The sequence below is a fragment of the Bombina bombina genome, chromosome 2, assembly GCF_027579735.1.
Source record: "Bombina bombina isolate aBomBom1 chromosome 2, aBomBom1.pri, whole genome shotgun sequence".
Taxonomy (NCBI): domain Eukaryota; kingdom Metazoa; phylum Chordata; class Amphibia; order Anura; family Bombinatoridae; genus Bombina; species Bombina bombina.
Window position 1 is genome coordinate 204229302 of NC_069500.1, and position 23359 is coordinate 204252660.

The window sequence follows — 23359 nt, forward strand, 5'->3', positions numbered from 1 at the left end:
CCCTGAATAACCCTTCACATGTGTGTATATGTGTGTGTGTGTGTGTGTGTGTGTATATATATATATATATATATATATATATATATATATACACACACGCACACGCACATATACATATATATATATATCTCACAAAACGTCCACAGAATGCAGGCACTCACTGGTCTTGGTAAAATGTAACAATTTTATTTAGATATCATTAAAATGACATAACGTTTCGGCACCAGTATGTGCCTTTGTCAAATGTCAGCATGTAACCATAAGAATATGCAGCACACTTAAAATCAATATGACACACAATTAAAAACATACCCCTTTTAAAGATGTGAGCAAGCTATTACCGCCATGCCGCCACTCGCGTCTTCCCATCCAAGGCAATGACGTCACGTACGCACGCTGCGTGCCTAGCGTGATGATGCATGGCACGGCGTTGCCATAGCGACGTCGGATAGCCACACGTGTCAGAGTGGGAAGTGACTTAATCACGCATACAGGTTACTGTCAGGGACGTCTGTGTATACTTGTTGCTATCAGCAACCAAAAAATCCACAATGTATATAGCGTGTTTAACGTTTGGACATAGTGGTTATAAACAAAACCATTGGTAATATTAGAAACATATTATTAAATGGCACATTAGAACATAATCTGATAGATGATTAGATCTGATGTGTGATTGCTATATGCGAAAAACTGTCAATCTCAAAAAAGGAGGCCAATCAAAGGGCCATCCTCAGAGAATAGGCACAAAGTGCCGAAATAGACAGTAAGGGCTCTATTTATCATTTCAATTCTCCTATATTTTCTCCTAAAAGTTCTCATGAGAAATAATTCTCCTATTTATTATTCAATAATACTCCTAAAATTGGGCAAGTTCGACTGTAATATTCTCCTACTCTGTTCTAACTCTCCTTGGAGAACATGTTCTCCAAAAAAAAGGGTTAAATTAGATCTTTTTAGTCGTATTTCATATAGTTCTCCTAATAATTCTCCTAGTTACAAATTTATCATTTATATTCTCCTGTGGAGGACTGAAAGTTCTCCTGCAAGTTCCTACCTTTAAAGTTCTCCATAGCTACAGTGGAGAACAGCATTAGAAATCTATTCTCTACCAGTTGTAGAAGCAGTTACACACACAAAAAGGGCTCTACAAGGTTCAAAAATTATCTATAACAAAGCACAATAATAATGGTTATTGGAGCGCAATAATAATTTATGATGGAGTAAAAAAAAAAATATATAATGGAGCACCAAAATAATATATACAGAGCACAAAAATGATATCTATTGGGGCATAAAAATAAGATATAAAAAAGCTCTAAAATTGAAGCACAAAAACAATGAAAATGTAGATCTATTTCATATATGAAAGTTTGCTGAAGAGGGGCGTTAACAAAGTTACTAGGAAGGCTGTATAACGATTTCTATTGGTTTATATATGATTGACATGGAGAATAGTTGCTTATTTTTAGTGATAAATAAGGAGAAGATACTAATCCGACTGGAGAAATTTATCATTAGTTCTCCCCAGCTCTCCTCAGCTCTCCCATGGAGAAAAAACAACTTTTTTATGATAAATATGGGCGCACATGTGCTCCTCTCCTAAGGAGAGCTGTGGAGAACTGATAGGAGAACAGAAAGGAGAATTCCCCAAATGATTGATAAATAGAGCCCTAAAAGGCATCAGCACAAGAAAAACATAGAACCTTGCCATTACAATACATCATACAGATGAAGACAAGTGAAAACTTTCACTATTAAATTTGTCACTATTAAATTTGTAACCCCTGGTGCAAGACATTGGTAGATGTATTAAGAAACTTAATCAAATAAATATATGAACAATTGCAGATGAGATATATATATATATATATATATATATATATATATATATATATATATATATATATATATTTATATATTTATTTTAGTACAAAACCCAAAGTATTTATCTAGGCCTATTTTGATATATTTCTTACCAGCATTTCACCGCCAAATGCTATCAAATAAAAAAAAAATCTTCCACTTTTTCACAAACTTTAGGTTTCTCACTGAAATTATTTACAAACAGCTTGTATAATTATGGCAAGAATGGTTGTAAATGCTTCTCTGGGATCCCCTTTGTTCAGAAATAGCAGACATATATGACTTTGGCATTGCTTTTTGGTAATTAGAAGGTCGCTAATTGCTGCTTCGCACCACACTTGTATTATGTCCAGCAGTGGTTAATTAGGTAGCTTGTAGGGTTAATTTTAGCTTTGGTGTAGAGATCAGCCTCCCATCTGACACATCCCACCTCCTGATCCTTCCCTGACCCCTCTCAAACAGCTCTCTTCCCTCCCCCACCCCACATTTGTCATCCTCATCATAAAGGGCCAGTAAATCCAACAAATAATGTTATATAATTCTGCACTAGAAAGTCTGCCAGTACTAAAATAAAAGATATATATATATATATATATATATATATATATATATATATATATATATATATATATATATATATATTTCTGCAGTGTAGGATCCCACCCCCCCTCTACCTACTTGCCGCCATCTTGAGTACTGGCAGCTATCCTCTTTGTAACACATTTTGGCCGGTTTTATTTTACTTTTAAAACACCCTTTTCCATAGTGTAGCGCTCCCAGATCTATTTCCCAACTATGATCCATATGCCAACCCTGATCTCCCCCCCTCTCCAAAGTTCCCAGCACTCACTAAATCACACAACACTCCCTTCCCGTCCCTCACACACCCCCTCCTGCCCTGCCTCCTCCAGCGATTGTCCGCCCACCCGCCTCCCTGCTATGGCTACCACCCACCAACGATCGGCACCATCGCTGGCCGATGCAGAGAGGGCCACAAAGTGTCCCTCTCTCTCTGCATCGGATGGTTAGTAAATGGTATTGCACGATGCCTCAACATCGAGGTATCACTGCAATACCCTGAAAGTGATCACAATCGCTTCCAGCGCTTAAAACCACAGAGGACGTGCCTTGGTCATTTTTTTGTAGGACGTGCCTGACTCGTCCGTGGTCGCCAAGGGTGTAATGGATATGAAACCCAAATCATTTTTTTTTTCATGATTCAGATAGAGCATGTGATTTTAAACAACTTTCTAATTTACTTGTATTATCAGTTTTTCTTCATTCTCTTGGTATCTTGTGTTGAAAAGCAGGGACGTATGCCTTGGAAGCAGCCCATTTCTAGAGCGTTATAAGGCTACAGTTTTGCCAGAATTTTATCCATTTGCAAGAGCACTAGGTGGCAGCACTATTTCCTGCCGTGTAGTACTCCAAATGCATACCTAGGTATCTCTTCAACATAGAATATAACGGGAACAAAGCAAATTTGATAATAGAAGTACATTGGAAACTTTTTGTCTAAATCGCAAGACCTTTTTTTTGGGGGGGGGGGTTCATTTAAGACCTGGTACCTCAGAATGGGTGCATATAAAAGGATTGTGCACCGCGATTGGATTAGACAGATCCCACAGGTCAGCAAATGGGTGATATTTTGCCCTTTCTCTGTGAGTCTTCTGTCTCATATATCGGATTTTCTGGGATCTGTTTGTTACTTGCTGTATTTTACTGCTTAAAGGGATTGTAAACCCCAAAATTTTCTTTTATGATTCAGATAGAACATACAATTTTAGAAGGACTTCCGTTGGGGGAGGAGTTTTGCAGTGTACCTGCATGCAGGTGTTGTGAGAGGACGCCCTACTATCAGCTCCCCGCTCTCTGCCACTTACCTGGGAAAGCTTGCCGAGGTTTTTGAGCGTGGCACTCTGCAGGGTTTCAACCTGCTCGAGAGTTCGAAGTCTACACTAGCCGTCATGGCTACGACTGAACCGCAGTACAAATCTTAAACTTTCCCTACAAGCTACAGCCATTACTAAGAAGGAATTACCGACCGGTGTTGAAGTAAATGAGGAAAGGAGCCATTCTGAACGGCTGAGGTCTGCAGCGGCTGGATAAGGTCTCCCAAAAGTCCCGGTGTCTGGTGCACAAGTACAACAAGACTCCCTGAGAAGGTGAAGTGGACCGGTCGGACCCGGGTACATTCTTAGACATCGCCCGGGGGAATCCGGAGACAAGCTGTTTGAAAACCCGAGAGCGCCGCGGTCACCTGTATTTACAGCCGCACCATCCAGAGCTGGCAAAGAGCGCTGTAGCGGAGAACGAAGACTCACATCTATGTCAAGTTGGGTGTTGAAGTAAACAAGGAAAGGTGCCGTCCTGAACGGCTGTGGTCTACAGCGACTAGATAAGGTCTCCCAACAGTCCCGGTGTCTGGTGCACGAGTACAATAAGACTCCCTGAGAAGGTGAAGTGGACCTGTCGTACCCGGGTACATCCTTAGACATCGCCTGGGGGAATCCGGAGACAAGCTGTTGGAAAATACCGGGAGTGCTGTGGTCACCTGTATATACAGCCGCACCATCCAGAGCCAGCAAAGAGCGCTGTAGCGGAGAACGAAGATTTGCATCTATATCAGGTCAGACTCCCTCACGGGCTTTTTATATCTGCATAAGAGGCTTGCACGTTGTTATCTGCTGGCGTTATCTAAGCCCGTTGCTGATTAAAGCATCTCTGCTATATTAGAGATTTTTGCTAAAAGAAAGGCTCAGCAGTATTACAAGAGAGCACTATTATTTAATGGTACAGTGAGAAGTTGCTGATCCCTGGCTTGACGAGACGGCTCTCTGGCTACACATTGTCATTTTGTTATTCGAGCAGAACTTGCCGAGTCGCCCCTGTTCTGTAATACCATTTGTGATTTGTGATTTGGAGACTTGTCTTAAGGAGGTACTGGGCAATTCGTCTCATCTTCAACAAGACTTTTTTCAGCATATCAAGTTTTGGGGAAAATTTGTGTCTATTAAGAAAGCTCAGTTGTAAATTGATTACACTAACTTTTTTTACCAGTGGTTACTATACAACAGAAGTTCATTGAACTGAGGGCAGAATTAGACGCTGTAATAGTCGCTGTGTGTGTGAACCCCCTTAATTTTGTTATCTGTGGTCTGTTAGCCCTATGGCTGGATAAAGAAAAGATCTAAGGAAACAACTTTAGAGGCTGAGGCTATTGCCAAGGGGTTTATGGATAAATCAGCTTGAATAAGATGAATCGCCAGGGATAAGAAGTGTCTTTCTCTCTGAGGCTGTGGATTTAGAGTTTATTAAAATGTCATATTACATGTATTTTTCTCTGAGATGTTGCAATGCCAAGTTAGAGATCTAACACTTGGGTTTAGAAATTTATGTTTTACCAGACTAGGGTTTATATACTAGCTGGAGGAGGTTGATGTGATTCTATCATTATTATTTTCAGCTATTCAAGTGTACATCTAACAATTACTTAGACCCAATATTAACTGAAGATATAAAGAGATAAATAGAATATTAGAATACAAGTTAGTCAAGGGGTAAAAAACCTCTCCAAGTAAAAGTGTTAAGCAACAGTCGTCCCCTATTAAACAAACCTAATTAAATATTTTTCTAACAAGAATCCCCTTAAAAACGATAAGAAAGGTTCTAACTGGGTCAAACTGTAAATGACTGAAACATTGGTTCTTGTGATTTGTGGCTGCCATGTAATTTGAGTTTTGGGCTGCACTATACTTGTTGCAAGTTGTTCATTTACAGTTTTTTCTTTTTTTTTGGCTTGGTGATTGCTTTCTTTCTGCCGATTATGTTATAGGCTGGCTTTTTCCCAGTAAATTAAAATAGTTTTTCCTTTTACACGCGCTAACACGTCGTACACCTTGGCACACACTAAAATAAATTCAATATTATTTGCTATACAATTTTTTCTATTTTTATGCACAAATGTGCAATATCTTGTTCTTTTCTAAAGAGGACATAAACTGGTCTTCTATCAGTAATATAAAACTACTTTGGTTTTATATATCCAAGCACTTCACTATATACTAAATTCACTTAATTTTTCACGTTAAGGATTCCCACTGTCTGTTTGTAGTGGTTTCTCTTCTTTTCACTGATCTGAGAGTGTTTCACACTTTTTTGTATTCTTTTTTTTTTTTTTTTCTTTTATTATCAATGGAAAAATTTATCACGCAAACAAGTTCTAATTCCCCGAAAATGCCAGCAAAATCGAAAGATAAAAAAACCAAGTCAGCTGACATTAGTCCAGATATGGTATCAGACATAAGTCATTCAGTTATAGATACTCAGGCCTTAATTGGTCAACTATCAGCCATTTTCTCACCCCAGTTTGATTCCATTAAGAAAGAGTTAGAAGTGATCTCTTCTGATATTGTAACACTCACTTCAGAAGTTAAACAGTTCTCTATTAGGTTAGTGGAGGTTGAGGAAAGGCTCTCCGTAGTAGAGGATCAGACTAACATACACCAAGGAATCTTAAAAAAACATGAAGATAAATTAAACAATATGCAATTGCGCCTGGAGGATCTGGAAGATCGCTCCAGGCGCAATAACATTAGAATCATTGGCCTTCCGGAGCTTCCGGAGTTTGAGGATCTTATGACATTCACTTCAATGACCTTGCCACAGGCTCTGGGTATGCCAGCACATTTGCTACCTTTGGTTGTTGAAAGGGCGCACAGAAATGGCCCCAGAAGAAATATGGATAGTGGGGCAGTCAGACCAAGAATGATCATTTTCAGACTCCTGAAATTCCAAAATAAAATAGAATTATTGAACCTTTTTAAGAAAAAGAAAAATGAGCCGGTGATATTCGGGAACAACAAGATTTTGTTGTTTCAGGATTTCTCCAGCGAAACTTCTGCTAGGAGGAAGGTAATGGTGCCATTCTGCACTCAATTGATAAACAAGGGAATAAATGCATGGTTGATGTACCCGGCCAGAGTTGTAATAGATGATAAAGGCAGTAGACGAGTATTCAATGAAGTAACAGAGATTACTGAATTCTTAAAATCGGTGGGATAGTAATGAAATGTATAGATTGTATTAGAAGTGGTTGATCATCCAGGTCGATGTATAGAATTAGGATTCCTAATTGGTCTGATTTTGTTTGGTTTAGTTATTTTATGAGGTTTGGTGTTTTTTTTTTTTTTCCTTTTCCCCCTCCTCTCTCCCTGTGTATTTGCTTTAGATGGAATAAGGGAAGATGGCTGATATTAAATAAGAATGACAGGGAATGTTAGGATGTTGTCCTGGAATGTGGGGGGGGTATCATCCCCAGTAAAACGTAAACTAGTGATTAAAACCCTAGGTAAAAAACAGCCTGATGTGGTTTGTCTTCAAGAAACCCATTTAAATGAGACAGAAGCAGCTAAATTTAAGATCAAATGGGTGGGAGAAGTAATATCTACTAGAAGTTCAATAAAAAAATGTGGATTAGTCATACTATTACACAAAAAGCTAGATTATAAAATAATTAAGACTGAGATCGATAGTCAAGCAAGATATATTTTACTTCAAATAGTAATTAATGACATCAAGTTTGTAATCTGCAACATATATGCGCCAAATAGACTATCAGTGAAATTTTGGGAAAAAATTCAAAATAAGGTATTTCCATACAAAAATCAAAACTTAGTAATTTGCGGAGACTTTAATATGACGTTAGATCCAGGTTTAGATCGGTTTTCGCAAAGAAATATAGTTAGTAATAGATACAGTGCAAAGTATTTTAAGAAATTCTGTAATAAATTAAAATTGACAGACATATGGCGGATCCAAAACCCTGATAGTCGTAGGTACACATGTGAATCTCGAGCACACAGAACATTTTCCAGGATTGACCTATTCCTGATCTCCGAACCACTGTCCATTCGGCAAGTCAAGCCCGATATTGGAGAGGTCCTGATATCGGACCATGCAATAATATCTTTAACAGTTTTTCTTTCGAACAAATGTAACTCTCAGAATATGGAATTTTCTTTTCCCCGTTTTCTATGCTCTGAACCTAGATTCTGTGCATGGCTACTAGTAAAATGGCAGGAATACGCGGCAAATAATGCAGAATATAGAAATAAAATTGAAACTTTTTGGGAAGCGGCTAAAGCCGTGCTGAGAGGGGAGATCGTTGCTTATCTAAATGTTCGGTCAAAAAAGATTAAAGCTAGGGAAGTCATGCTGGCAACAAGTGTACAGGAGATGTATATTCGGGTACAACGGGATCCCTCACACCAAAATTGGGACAATTATGCTGTTACTAGAAAAGAACGCGATCTTTTCCTAAAACAAAAACTGCTAGTTGAGGAAATTAGATTAAATCGTTTCTATAGGGGATTTCATGGGAGGTCAGCTAAATTTCTAGCTAGTCTCACTAAATGTAGAAAGAAGAAAAATTTCATATCCGCCATTAAAGATAATGAGAATAGATATTTTGAAACTGAGAAAATTTGCGAAAGTCTGGCTTCGTACTACCAGAGGTTATATTCCACAGTAGAGATAGACATGGATAGGCAAGAGAGATTCTGGGCTAAAATAGTGACTCCACAAATTTCAGCTGAGGATTTGATGGCATTAAATGAACCTATAACTAAAGAAGAAATTGACAAAGCTATTGATAAACTGAAAGGCAATAAAGCAGCTGGCCCTGATGGATTTCCATCTGAATTCTATAAGTGTCTAAAGGAAGAGTTAGTACCAGTATTAGAATTGCTTTATAATAAATATTATACAGAAAGCATGCCGATTTCTGCTTATTTTACAATGGCTAATATCTCCCTTATATTAAAGAAAGATAAAGATGCAGAGGATCCGGCATCTTATAGACCAATATCGGTCTTAAACACCGATTATAAGATTCTAACAGCTATTTTAGCCAATAGATTTTCTCAGTGTTTACAGAAACTCATTCATCCGGACCAAACAGGGTTCATGACCAACAGAAATTCAACCAAGAATATACGTAAACTAACAACTTTCCTAGACTATGCTTGGAATCAGGAGCAGCCAAATAGAAGATATGATATGGCAGTCTTAACACTAGACGCAGTTAAAGCTTTTGATTCCATAGTATGGGAACATCTATTCACATCACTAGGAAAATTCGGCATTAAAGGGAATTTTGTAAAATGCATTCATAGAATATATTCTAATCCTATATCTCACCTAGTGGTAAACGGTACTATCTCTTCCAAAATCTTCATGCAGCGGGGTACACGACAAGGATGTCCCCTATCTCCGCTACTGTTTAATATGGCACTAGAACCATTTGCAATTCAAGTGAGAAAGTACCTTACTGGAATCCCCCTGGGTACATCTCGCTTGAATATATTATTATATGCAGATGATATTTTACTTTTTTTAGAGAATTTACAGCATTCCATTACAATTTTGATCCAACTTTTGGAAGAGTTTAGCTCGTTCTCAGGTTATAAGGTCAATACCGGGAAAAGTGAATTGATGATTGTCGGCAAATCCCCTTTAAGCTTATCTATTAATACTTTTAAAGAGGTAGAATCCATTAAATATTTAGGGCTTGTATTACACAAAAACCCTAAATACTGGTACACTGATAACTATATCTCGTTATTTCAAAAAATTAAAGTGGATCTACAATTGTGGATTTCTTTCCCACTGTCTTTAATGGCGCGGGTCAATCTAGTTAAAACCATTATTCTCCCTCGGCTGCTGTATCCTTTACAGAATTTGCCGATATACTTACGTAATATTGATTTAAGGAAATTGTGTTCCCACTTTTCAAAATTTATATGGGGGAATAAAAAACCTCGTATTTCCTTAGCAAGATTTTCACAAAAATCAGGCGCTGCCGGGTTATCATTTCCTGACATTAGATTGTATAATATCGCCTCATTATTGAAAATTGCAATTGATTGGCTGGCAAAGACAAATATCTACGCCACATATGAAGAAGAATCCTTCTTGATCCATCCTTTCGCATTGGCAGCTATAATCCATTGTCAACCTAAACAGCTTCCTTCTAATGTCTCCATAATGATTACATTTAAAAATATAGTTCTTGCATGGCATAAATTTTGTAAAATAATGGAGATAGATTCTTCCCTTTCAGATTTTCTTCCTATTCAGGGTAACCCTCTCTTTTTACCAGGAATTAGCCAGAAGGTTTTTAAGCTATGGGCAGAAAAAGGATTAAATCGGATTTGCCAATTATTTGGCTCGGACGAGTTAGTACTTCAAGGGGAAACCTTGTTTGCCGCATTTAATTTGTCCAGATCCGATTTATTTGCATTTTTTCAAATCAGACACTTTATCTCTGCTCAAAAATGGAGGTTACCTCTGTCCATTGCATGGTCTGAGGTCAGGACTCTCTTACAAAGATTTACTGCTGGTATTACATCAATTTCTCTGATATACGACATAATGTTATCTAAACAATCTCAAGTCATAATGGGTAAGATCTGTAACTTTTGGTTACCGTTAATCCCAGATATAGATCAGGATAAAATTTGCCTGAGTTTTAATAACTTAGATAAGTGCTTAATACCTTCAAATTGGAAGGAATCACATATGAAATTCATAAATGATTTTTACCAATATCCAGCGAAAACTGCCAAGTACTATCGGGATGGATCCGCTGAGTGTCCAAGATGTCACTACCAAGATGCTGATCTGCTTCATATGTTTTGGGCTTGCCCCAAGATAAGACAATTATGGCAAAAAATCACATACTGGTTTAATAAAGTTCATAACTCATCTATCTCCCTCACATTCCGGGATATTGTCTTATTATTTAATACTTCTAACAGTCAAGTGTGTTGTTGGACATACCCCTTAAATATTATAATATTAATTGTAAGACTTTGTATATTAAAAAGCTGGAAAGCCAGAAGAGCCCCCTCGCTCTCTACAATTACCCAAATGCTACAGGAACAAATCCTCTTTGAATCCTACCATCTTCAGTCTTTGTCTGAAAATAGAATTAAGAAATTCTTATATGCTTGGTACTCCATCATTAAGACATATCCTCTAACTATTCAAAAACAGATATTAGCACCCTTCCTTTCTTCACTTAGTTTCATTGAGATGGTCATATTAGAATTGTTTCCATATACCTGGATTAGAAATCCAACCGAGGTATAAATGTAGAGAGTAATAAGATCCACTCAAGAAAATACTTTATTATAATTCATTTCTCCCCCCCCCCCCCTTTTTTTTTTTTTTTTGTTTGTTTTGTCTTTTTTCCTCTTTCTTTCTTATGTAAGCTAGAAAAAAAAAAAAAAAGCAGACAAATGATTGTTATATGTTTTTGTAGACTCAGGTGTCGAGTATCTTTTAATTTGTTCAAGATTGTAAAATTATGTAAATGACAATACGACAAGATTCTGCGTATATTGTACGGTATAGTTTTTTTTCTCTATTGTTGTATTATTAATCATTGTTTCTCGTTACATTGAATGATTCGGCAAATAATAAAGAAATTTATAAAAAAAAAAAAAAGAACATACAATTTTAAACAACTTTCCAATTTAATTATATTATCACATTTTCTTCATTCTCTTGTTATCCATTGCTGAAGGGACAGCATTGCACTACTGACAAGAATCTGAAAATATCTATTTAGCCAATCACAACAGACAAATGTGTGCAGATACCAATTAGCAGCAGCTCCCACTAGTGTATGATGTGCATATTCCTTTTTTAACAAGGGATACTAAGAGAACAAAGCACATTTGAAAATAGAAGTGAATTTAATAGTGTCTTAAAATTACATAATCTATCTGAATCATGCAAGTTTAATTTTGACTTTCCTATCCCTTTAATAAGTTATAAAAAAAAAAAGATTGTGCTCTATCTGAATCATAAAAGTTTAATTTTCACTTTAGTGTTCCTTTAATGTAGTGTCCTGTGATAAAGTACTGTATGTATGCCCACCCTCTATAAACCTTTTTGCAACATTTTAAACATATTTTGGTAAGGAAAGAGCCTGTGGGTAATATTAAGTTACCTCGCTGATTGGTAGCTGCACATATGTCTCTTGTCATTGGCTCACACAATATGTTCAGCTAGCTGAAAGTAGATCATTGCTGCTCCTGAGCCTACCTATGTTTACTCTTCAACAAAGGATACCAAGAGAATAAAGGCATATTGTTAACAGAAGTAAATTGGAAAGCTATTTAAAATTTCATGCTTTACCTAAACCATGAAAGTATAATTTCCCAAAATGTACTCAATAAATCTACCTTTGACACTCACTGCCAGACCTGAAGCATATCCGATCAGTAGTTTTGGGTATAGTCTTAGCTAACTTTTTTTTTTTATAGTGCCGTTTTGAAAAAAAAAAACACTTTTTGTTGTTCCTATTACTCTAACGTCTTTTATTTGTCTGCAGGAGGTGGATCTTTTAAGAATTGAACTTGAGGCTTCACAACGGCAGCTAGATGGGAAGGATGAAGCACTAAAGATTTTACAGAGTATGGTAAGTTCTGCAAACCTTTCACACAGCAAAATGTATTAATAAGCTATACATAATGACAGTAGGGGTGATTTATTTTTACTGTGTGGTATCTCTATACATAAAACTTATTGAAAACTAAGGTTGATTTGTTCACTGAAATTTGGAATTTAGTGATGTAGAAATACCAGCTGATGTTTGAAATGCCATACAGGTTGCAGACACATGGTAGTCTGAGAAGACAGCTGCAATGATACATAATAATACATTTTAAAGTGAATGTAAAGTTAAATCATTTACCTAAAGTGCCATTTTCATCAATTGATTGACAGATGACTCATCTGCAATCAATTGATGAAAATGGCGACCGGAGCTTCAGCTCTTATCTGTGTAGCGTTTATATTGAAATAGTAATGAAGATAAGTATATCCTAAAGATTTCATAAATTAAACGCTCATTCATTTTTTAACTTCTATCGCTTTACTTTAGGTAAACAATTTAACTTTACATTTACTTTAAGCATCTTTATTGTCATATTATGTATTGCTGGCAACGTTAGCACAGTTGTGTAATTTCTTTCATAAAAGTGGTAAGAATGCACGAACCATTACTCCTGGGAATTACCTTTCCTATCAGTAGGAGGAGGCAAAGATTTTGAAACCCCAAGAGCTCTGTATAACCCCTCCCACCTCTATGGTAGTTAGTCTTATCAGCTGGCCTATGTATTTCCACCTCTAGTTCTTCTTCCCAGAGTAGTTTCCAAGATCAGGCAGGATAATTTGTCAGTCATTCTAATTGCTCCATTTCGGTGCTGCAGAGTTTGGTTTGCAGATCTGGTTCAATTACCCTCCTTGGCCTCTTCCTCTAAGGCCGGACCTTCTTTGCCAAGGTCCATTTTTCCGTCGGCTTCTCAAATTTCTAAACTTAATGGCTTGGAGATTAAACGGTTAGTTCTTAGGCATAGGGGTTTCTATGAGTCTTTGATTGAAACCCTGTTAAAGGCTCGGAAGCCAGTTATAACGTTTTGAAAAATTATTTCCTGGTGTATTGATTATGGTTTTTTTTTCCTGGCTTTCTTTCAGTATTCCTAGAAATTTGCAATTTTTGCACTATAGTTTGGATAAAGGTTTATCCTCCAGTTATTTGAAAGCTCAGATTTCTGCTCTTTCTGTTTGCTAATCTTCCTGATATTCATGGTTTTTTTTAGGCTTTGGTGTGTATTAAGCCTGTTATTAAACCAATTTCCCCACCTTGGAACTTGAATCTGGTATTAAAGGTTTTGCATGCTCCTATATTTGAGTCTATGCATAAGGTGGACATTTATTATTATTATTTTTTTTTTTTTTTTTACTAGAAAGTCTTGTTTCTTCTGGCTATCTCCTCTGCTATAAGAGTTTCTGAACTTTCTGCTCTTGTGATTCTCCTTATTTTTAAGAACCACATTTGTTTTTCATCCTAAGGTTGTGTCCTCGGATAATTAAATCAGGGAAATTGTTGTCCCTTCTTAGTGTCCTAATACTAAGAATTCTTCAGAGAGGCTTTTTCACAATCTGGATGTGGTTAAAGCCTTGAAGTATAATGTCAATGTTACCAAGGATTTCAGACAAACATTAAGTTTGTGTGTTCACTTTTTTGGTTCTAAACAAGGTCAGAAAGCTTCTGCTGTTTCTTGGTTAAAGCTTTTGATTCGTGAAGCTTAATTGAAGGCGGGTCAGACTCCTAATCAGATTACTGCCCTCTCTACTAGATCAGTAGCTACTTCTTGGACTTTCAAGAATTAAGCTTCTGTTGACCAAATTTGCAAGGCAGATACTTGGTCTTCTTGGCATACTCAAATTTTTACCATTTTGATGTTTTCGCTTCTTCTGAGGCGGCTTTTGGTAGAAAGGTCCTTCAGGCTGTTTTGTTTCTGTGTAATTTTGCATGTTGGTTGTTTGTAAGTGCATGGAAAAATGAAAAAAAAATATTTGTACTTTCTTTTTAGGGTTGTGGATTTAGTTTCCTTATGGGGGAAAAAATGTTTCTTATCGCACCCTTTCCCTTTATTACTTGTGAACTCTTCACAGCTTTTGTATTTGGTTCCCAGGAGTAATGGATTGTGGACTCTTACCACCTTTATGAAAGAAAACCTAATTTATGCTTGCCTGATAAATTCATTTCATTCATGGTGGTTAGATTCCACGATACCTCACCCTGTTTTTTGGTGATTTGTTCTTTATGTTCACTTTTTTTTTTCTTTTCTTTTTTTTTTACCCGGCTCCTATATTTTGCTTTTTATTTATTTTATTAACTTTTTGGTTATACATCAAGCTAACGAACATAGAGGTGGGAGGGTTTATAAAGAGCTCTTGGGGTTTAGGAACCTTTGCCTCATCCTAGTGATAGGGAAGGTAATTCCCAGGACTAATGGATCGTGGACTCTTACCAACATGAAAGAGATTTAATTTATCAGGTAAGCATAAATTTTGTTTTTTCAACCAATTGCTTCTTGCAGCTCATCATACAAATATCTAATATTTGATTTGAGAGGTCCCCTTCCCCCTAGCAAACACGTTACTGGTGTCTAGTTAGAGCAAGTGATCACCTGCAAATTAGAGGGCATGTGTCACCTTATTCAAAAGGGAAATCATCTTGTTCAAATGAGGCTTCCTTTTTACATATTTAATATTTGCATCCATAATCAGAAATATACTAATTTGACTGAATTGCATAACTTTAACCATCCTGTATGGACATTAATAGCTAGCTTAATCACTTGTGACCTGTGCTTACCAACATCGGCATTTGTGTTTACAAAAATGGGCCAGTGAATGTGAGAGGTGCTTTGTAGATAAAACACAGACTTGACTCCTTTCTCTCATGTGATGACAGTGCATTTTCATCTTAACGTGAGACGTTTGATCTCAGATTCTTACAAGACAAGGTCGTTTCCCATTGCAATTTCAAGATAATGGAGTTCAGCGTTATTTCTGATATTATTTTGATGTTAGAATATGGATGTTTTACTAAATAGTTGTTTTATTACATTTGTCAGTCATTGTCATGCTCATAGTAAATGCCTGTCCAGGTAAGGGCCCAGAGGTTGAGGTAACATTCTCGACACATTGGATAGGCCCAGGACGTGACCAACTATTTTGAGAAAAAAGACATAGACAGGCAGCAGTAAAGTCCAAATGATTGGTTGGAAACAAGTCATAAGTCTTCCAACACACACTGGCGGGATGAGGCAAAATCAACAGGCAAAAGGATAGCCAGGAGCACAAGCAGAATTCAGCAACAGGAATCCATCAGCAAAATGTATACGCACACCCAGGAACAAAGTTCATCAAAGGGCGGAGTTAGACATGGAATGCCAGCTTAAATAATAGCAAAGAAGGCAAAAATAGCGTTTAAATGTAAAAGAGTTGCAGTGTCACAGATTGGCATCATTTGCACTACAACGTAGAGAAAAGAAGCTTCTCTGATTGGAGCTGTGAAAAATTATGCAACGCCACCATGGCAACAGCGCTATTACTTAAAAACAAACATGAGTTGCCAAGAAACACCAGCAGCATTGGTGTTCTTGTAAAGACATTGGTTAGAACAGCTAAATAGTAAATAAATAACTGCTAACATTCTTATTTCTCTGGTCAATGTTTATCAGGTCAGATATTAGGCTAAAATCTTCTTAGGTTAAGCTGTTTTTAAGTAGATGTTAGGTTTTTATACAGCATATATCTAATTAAAGGGATAGTCTAGTCAAAATTAAACTTTCATGATTCAGGTAGTTTTTGCAATTTTAAGCCACTTTCTAATTTACACCTTTTTATCAATTTTTTTCCCATTCTCTTGGTATCTTTATTTGAAAAAGCAAAAATGGAAGCTTAGGAGCCGGCCCATTTTTCGTTCAGCATCCTGGGTAGCGCTTGCTTGATTGGTGTCCCATTTTCCGGCCCACTGTATCATGTGAAAGACATCAGCCAATCACAGACTAGTATACGTATACCCTGTGAGCTTGTGCACATGCTCAGTAGCATCTTTTTCCCCAGAAAGTGTGAATATAAAAAGAATGTGCAAAATTTGATAATGGAAGTAAATTGGAAAGTGTCTTAAAACTGCTGCTCTATCGGAATCATAAAAGTTTATTTTGACTTGTGTCCCTTTTTTAATTTTGACTAGACTATCCCTTTTAAAGCATATTGCAGATTTGTCTGCTTGGTTCTTAAACGCATCCATTACACCTGGGAATGTTGCCAAAAGTGGGCATGGCTTGTACACACATACTTCAAATAAGAAAAGGTAACCCTGCATTGTGCCTTTTATGTTTTAGCTGTACAAATAGTCTTTTTTTCACATTTGGAAGCCAGAATGTGTCCCTATTTGCTGAGTTAATTCTTGCATGCTAGCAGCAAGTGTGGCGCACTTGAAAGTATTGTTTTGCTAAAGAAAAGCAAGTCGAATTGAAATGTGCCACTGAGCTGCACCTGCCTTTTGTGGTCGAGTCTGTGATGTAACCCACACCAACCACATTGCTTGAAATTACAGAGTGCAAAAATAGCAAATAAAACCTTTATTTTAATATCCAAATACTGAGAATAAATTAAACAAGTTAAAGTGATTTGAAATGAAAATGATAATGCACTTCAACCTGTTTAATTCTGGACTAAATGTGGACTCTGGATTCTTAACACATTATCAAAAAATTTTGTAATGTACTTTCATTTAGTCAATTACATTGTATATTCCACATTCTTTATACATAGGTACACAGGTAAGCCTATGTCCACACTTTTGTCTTTTTTTTAACTTTTGTATTCCCCCTGTATATACAATTTCACATCTTTATAGATATTGATTCAATGTTGATATATAACTTTGTCAGTATATGCTCTATGTAAAGCTATATATTTCCCTTGTCTGTTCTCCTACACTGGACACTGTCTGCCTGTTACCTAAGCCCTCATCATGATTTTTACGACACCTCCTCTCCCTGCACTGTCTTCTTAGCTATTCTGTGTTTTAAGATATAATCTGTAAATTCCATTGAATTGGTCAGTATTGCTTTAGACTTGATAAAGGAAGGAACTCTTCCGAAAGTTTGTCAACATAAATGTATAGTTAGTCCAATAAAAAAAGTATCATTGTTCAATGCAATACTCTTATTTTTTTTCTCAATACTTTCTATAATTTCTTAGATTTACAAGTTGACTAATGGCATAACTTCAGCCTCTTCTAAATTCTAGTGTCTGTCTATTTTAACTTACAGTATCTCAATTTGACCTGACCAGAATGTAACTCCCCAATTGGCCTTGGTCTGCGATCCTGTCATTAGCTAATTTAGTGGATTTAGCTGACTGCACTGCCCTATAGATTTAAAACTAGTTTGGGGAATGCTTTGCAAGGAGTTGCATTGAAAGGGCAGTTGCACTATCCTAATAGTATGTGTTCACATTTCTTAAGTGAGCATTTTATAAATGAGGCAATTGGCAAAATAATTATACAAGAATTGAACAAAGGACAAGACATAAGGGAAATGCTTCTATAATACTGTGTTGTATGTGTTTTTTTTGGAAAATGCTTCATATCTTCATGTTCATTTTTGCTACCTCTTGTCTCTATAACAAACTGTATTATTCATAAACTCCTTTCCCCTGGCCACACCTGCTCTATTCATTGGCCCATCTTTTCTATCCTCACCTCACTTTTGCTCCCATGAGCTTCACACATTCTTAAACAGTCTCAGTACTGCAAATATGTATCAAATCTTATGTCACTCCCTCGTGCTTATACTAGCTGCAGGGATATTTCTTCCAATCCTGATCTCCCACAACTTCCTTATCTCCCCCAACCACTTATGCCCTTCCATAGACCTACACACCAGAAGTCTATAAACCTTGCTCAAATTCCTTGTGTATCCAAAGCCAACACCCCCTTCACGTGTGCACTCTAACTCTTCCTCTGTTTGCAACAAGCTCACTTCTATTCATGATCTCTTTAACATCCATTCCTTTTTAACCTTCTAGCTCTCAGAGAAATCTGGCTTGTTCCCTCAGACATCGCCTCCCCTGCTACATTTCACTTGGGGTCTCCACTTCAGCCACACCCCTTTGCCTGGAAACCGACAAGGTGGTGTAGGTATTTTACCTTTCTCTTAAAGAGATGGTAAATCCTAGCTAGGATTTACCATTGCAACAAAAAAATACTTCATGCTGAAAGCTTCCTTCTTTGTTCCAAGCGTTCGCTGCACTGAGCTGCTAAGGCAGCCCACGGCAGAACGCTATTTGGCTTATAGATGACGTTTCCAGTTTTTTTTTTTTTTTTGCGGCGCAATATGCGTATCACCTGATGCCCGGGACATTATGTTGTGTTATCTTTAGTAGTGAAGAGCAATGCTATTTAAACTATTTATTTACGCACCTTCGGTTTTAACACACTTAAGCTTAGCACAGCTTTGAGTTAACGCCTGAGAGAAAGCCAGAACAGAGTTTTGTAGAGCGCCCCATAGGAGTCTATGAGGAGAGATATTTAGCACAACCAACTCTATCCAACCTACAGATGTTAGCGCTCCTGAGGCTTTTACTCGAGCGGTAACTTTTTACGTTCAACTTGTAATATGAGTGCAAGAATAAGAACACTATTGTTTTGAGCGGTGTTAGCACTCAATAGCGCTAATCTTTTTGGGCTTCACTTGTCCATTTTTAAGATCATCTTAAATATAAATTTTGTTATTTTATTGTTTATTTTTTTTTTTTTTTTTGCTAGTTAGGATGGGTGGCTAATTTTGATATTTTATGAGTTCAAGGAATGTTTACTTATATTTGGGAATGCGTGGAAGATGATACCATTTGTCAAGTTCAATTGCTGTGTTGTTTCCTCAGGCAGTGTTTGATAAAGCAACAAGTCATACAAAAGCAATGCTTCAGAAGACAGAGGAACAAAGAAGGTCGTTAGAAAAGGTCAGTATCGCTTTGCTTTTATGTTTAACATATTAATAGTAATTTATAAATACACACACAAAAACACATTTCTATGAGAGAAATAATACAGTTTTGTATAAGCAATCTGTAGAGGATACAAGAAGCAGAAGCGCCACAAGGCCTAGCACTGTGTATACTGTTGTAAGATGATATATGTGAAATTTGCACTCGCATTTGGTGAAGCACCCCTCTTGGTGCAAATGGAGCAGGCTGGAATCTAACAGTCACCCAAAAGACCGGCCTCCGGTGTAGCTCAAACTTTAATGGTTCAGGATGTGGTATCGCAGTGTAAGAAGCACCAAATATCAGGTTTATAGTAGATAAAAACAACAATCTGTAGAGGATATAATGGAACAGAAGTGCCACATGGCCTAGCACTGTATGTATTCTTATGAGATAATATATAAGAGAAAAATTGCTCTCACATTTAGTAAAGCACCTCTCTTGGTGCAAAAGGAGCAAGCTGGGATCTAACAGTCACCCAGCAGACTGACTTCCAGGGTAGCTCCAACTTCAATAGCTCAGAATGCAGAGTCCCAGCATAGGTTTAAACAGTTCTCAGGTGTATGGTAAAGGGAAATGAGAATGAAGAATGGTATACAGGCAAGAAGTATAAAAACTTACTTTATTAAAATCAAATAAAAACAAGCAACGCGTTTCTCAGTCCATGACTGTTTCATCAGGCTTAATACATAAAAGTAAATACTTGCCATATATACCAACAAATGAATCATATACACAAGCAACACCTGAGAGGAGGTGTGTTAAACAATTAAATGTCTCATAGCAACCAGCATAAACAATCCATGTAGATCACATTGGAAACAGAACAAAGTATCAAATGCATATACACATATATGTAAATAAATCAATGGTTATTTAACAAAAAGCGCTTTCTAGAGTTTATATATATATATATATATATATATATATATATATATATATATATATATATATATATATATATATAAAATGTATACATACATACTCACAGTGGGAGTTTCTAAAGTATTCCTCTAAGAGTATAACTACACTCGAAGGGAAAATCATATTGGGATAATAATAAAGTTCATATTAACAAAAACAAAATTACTTTTAAAACAATGTCTCATTCTCGATTAGCTTGACTAAGTGTCATAAATTCTCACACCAAGAAGTAGTATAATGTATTAAGTATATTTGGTAGGTGTGTGGCAATGTTATATGGTACTTACTGAGGCATCTGACTGCATTGGTAAAAACGCTGTGAGCGTAACAATAATTCTGGAAGTACCGAAGATGTTTTGCACACAAAAGATTCCAAATATGTTGAGATCTGACGTCCTGTAAAGGACGCGATAGAAATTTAAATACTGTTAATAAAACTAAGACATTGCCTTGGGAAATGCGCTATAGGCATAACATTGCTAGGGGAGGTGCTCAGTATGTGCACATCAAAGTCCTTTCGTGATAGGTTATAGGTGGGGCGTCCCTTAGATGATGCAGTAACGTTTGAGCAATTGATTGGATTAATTTGTTAGACGGATCTAGTTGACTACACCATCCGTGCTAAAATAAATCTCAGTGGGTCGGCGTTATTGGCTAAACACCTTTCTCACTAGCGAAGGGGGTATATTACGAAAAAACGCTGCAAAAAATGTCCAATACAAAAAAAGCTTAATATATGTGACGTGATCAATGTGATACATAAAAATCAAATATGATGATTGAATTGAAAATATGAATTAATGGTAAAATGTGACAATAGCGATAATAGAGTGGAAAGTGGAACAGGTTATGTATGTACAACTAATATCAGTTAGCGATAAACCCTACATAAACAATACATTGTTAAAATATATAAATATACAGACTTGTCGTGTGAAAATAAAATGAAATTATATTTCATAATATTAGTAAAGGTACTAATGGTAGGGAATAAGAGTGTAGATGTGTGGTAGGGGAATGTGTCATAATATGATGGGAATGGGACTACAGGGGGGGATAATAACTTTTATAAATGGTATGCAGAATAATTGTAAATTGTAAAAAAAATATAATAATAAACTTGTTACAATATGCCTACTGGTTGTAAAGATACTAGTGATGGGGAATAGGTGTGAAGGTGTGTAGTTTGGGAAATGGGTTATAAAATAATGGGAATGGGACTAGAGGGAGGGAATACAGAATATTAAATGATACAATGTACTAAAAAACAGAATCGGTGATAAATAAATATTGGTACATGAGTATGTTACAAATCAAACGATGCTAGGGCAACGCATTCATTAAGGCCCTCTGGAACTAAAGTATGCAATTTATGGATCCAAAAAGTCTCCCAACGTCTAAGTGTTAAAAGGAGATTATGAGTATTCCTGGATATTTGTTCTATCGGCAAAATGGATAGCGTTTTAGAGCTTCCCCTGTGAACATATGTGCAATGCCTAGACACAATATGTTACAAAAATGTATTCTTTATATTGCAAATATGTTCGCTCCAGCGTCTCTTTACCTTGTGGCTCATACGCCCTACATATTGGGCCCCACAAACACACTGTACTAAATAAATCACATAAGTAGATTTGCATGTAAGACGTTTCTTAATTGAAAATTGTTCCCCTGTAAAATTTGAATTAAAAGTTTTTTGTTTCATTTTTCACACATTTACACATGCTACATCTGGACTTATGGCATTTGAAAACACCACATTTTGGAATAAAATTACCTAAAAAAATGTTTTGGGCTACTGTGGTTTTATTCAGGTGAGTTTTCTCTCTATTTATTTTGATTGGTGCCAATTTACTTTTAATTGTGGGGGCTCTTCTAAATACCACACTAGGTTTCGGAGAGATCTTATTTTTCAAAAAAGGATCATCACATAAAATACACCAATGTTTTGAAATAATTTTCTTGATCTTGCGATGACTACTGAAACCAGTTACAATTAGTGTTGTATTTGAACTATCAGATACTTTCTTGGTCACAAGATCCTTCTTATTGGGTTGATGTATGTCTTTAGTGAAGTATTTGTTCCTATTGTCACTTACTGGCTTCAGTAGTCATCACCGCAAGGTCAAGAAAATTATTTCAAAACATTGGTCTATTTTATGTGATGATCCTTTTTTGAAAAATAAGATCTCTCCGAAACCTAGAGTGGTATTTAGAAGATCCCCCACGATTAAAAGTAAATTGGCACGCACCATGCAAAATAGTTAAAGAAAACTTGCCTGAATAAAACCACTGCAGCCAAAAAAACTTTTTAGGTAATTTTATTCCAAAATGTGGTGTTTTCAAGTCCAGATGTAGCATGTGTAAATGTGTGAAAAATGGAACAAAAACTTTTTAAGTCAAATTTTACAGGGGAACAATTTACATTTAAGAAACGTCTTGCATGCAAATCTACTTATGTGATTTATTTAGTACAGTGTGTTTGTGGGGCCCAATATGTAGGGCGTATGAGCCACAAGGTAAAGAGACGCTGGAGCGAACATGTTCGCAATATAAAGAATACATTTTTGTAACATATTGTGTCTAGGCATTGCACATATGTTCACAGGGGAAGCTCTAGAAACTCTATCTATTTTGCTGATAGAACAAATATCCAGGAATACTCATAATCTCCTTTTAACACTTAAACATAGGGAGACTTTTTGGATCCATAAATTGCATACTTTAGTTCCAGAGGGCCTTAATGAATGCGTTGACCTAGCAGCGCTTGATTTATAACATACTCATGTACCAATATTTATTTATCACCGATTCTGTTTTTTAGTACATTGTATCATTTAATATTCTGTATTCCCTCCCTCTAGTCACATTCCCATTATTTTATAACCCATTTCCCAAACTACACACCTTCACACCTATTCCCCATCACTAGTATCTTTACAACCAGTAAGCATATTGTAACAAGTTAATTATTATTTTTTCTATTCGCAATTAGTCTGCATACCATTTATAAAAGTTATCTCCCCCCCCCCCGTAGTCCCCTTCTGATCATATTATGACACATTCCCCTACCACACATCTAAACTCTTATTCACTACCATTAGTATCTTTACTAATATTATGCACTTTTTAGTAATTTCATTTT

General features: G+C 36.4%; 1 protein-coding gene across 1 annotated transcript in view; it reads left to right on the forward strand.

Annotated features, from left to right (window-relative positions):
- Window positions 1-23359, forward strand: part of CCDC125 (coiled-coil domain containing 125) — a 197381-nt gene that overhangs the window by 8833 nt on the left and 165189 nt on the right. Inside the window, 2 exon segments of the mRNA XM_053701455.1 lie at window positions 12269-12355; window positions 19189-19266. Of these exon segments, the coding sequence (XP_053557430.1) occupies window positions 12269-12355; window positions 19189-19266 (165 nt within the window).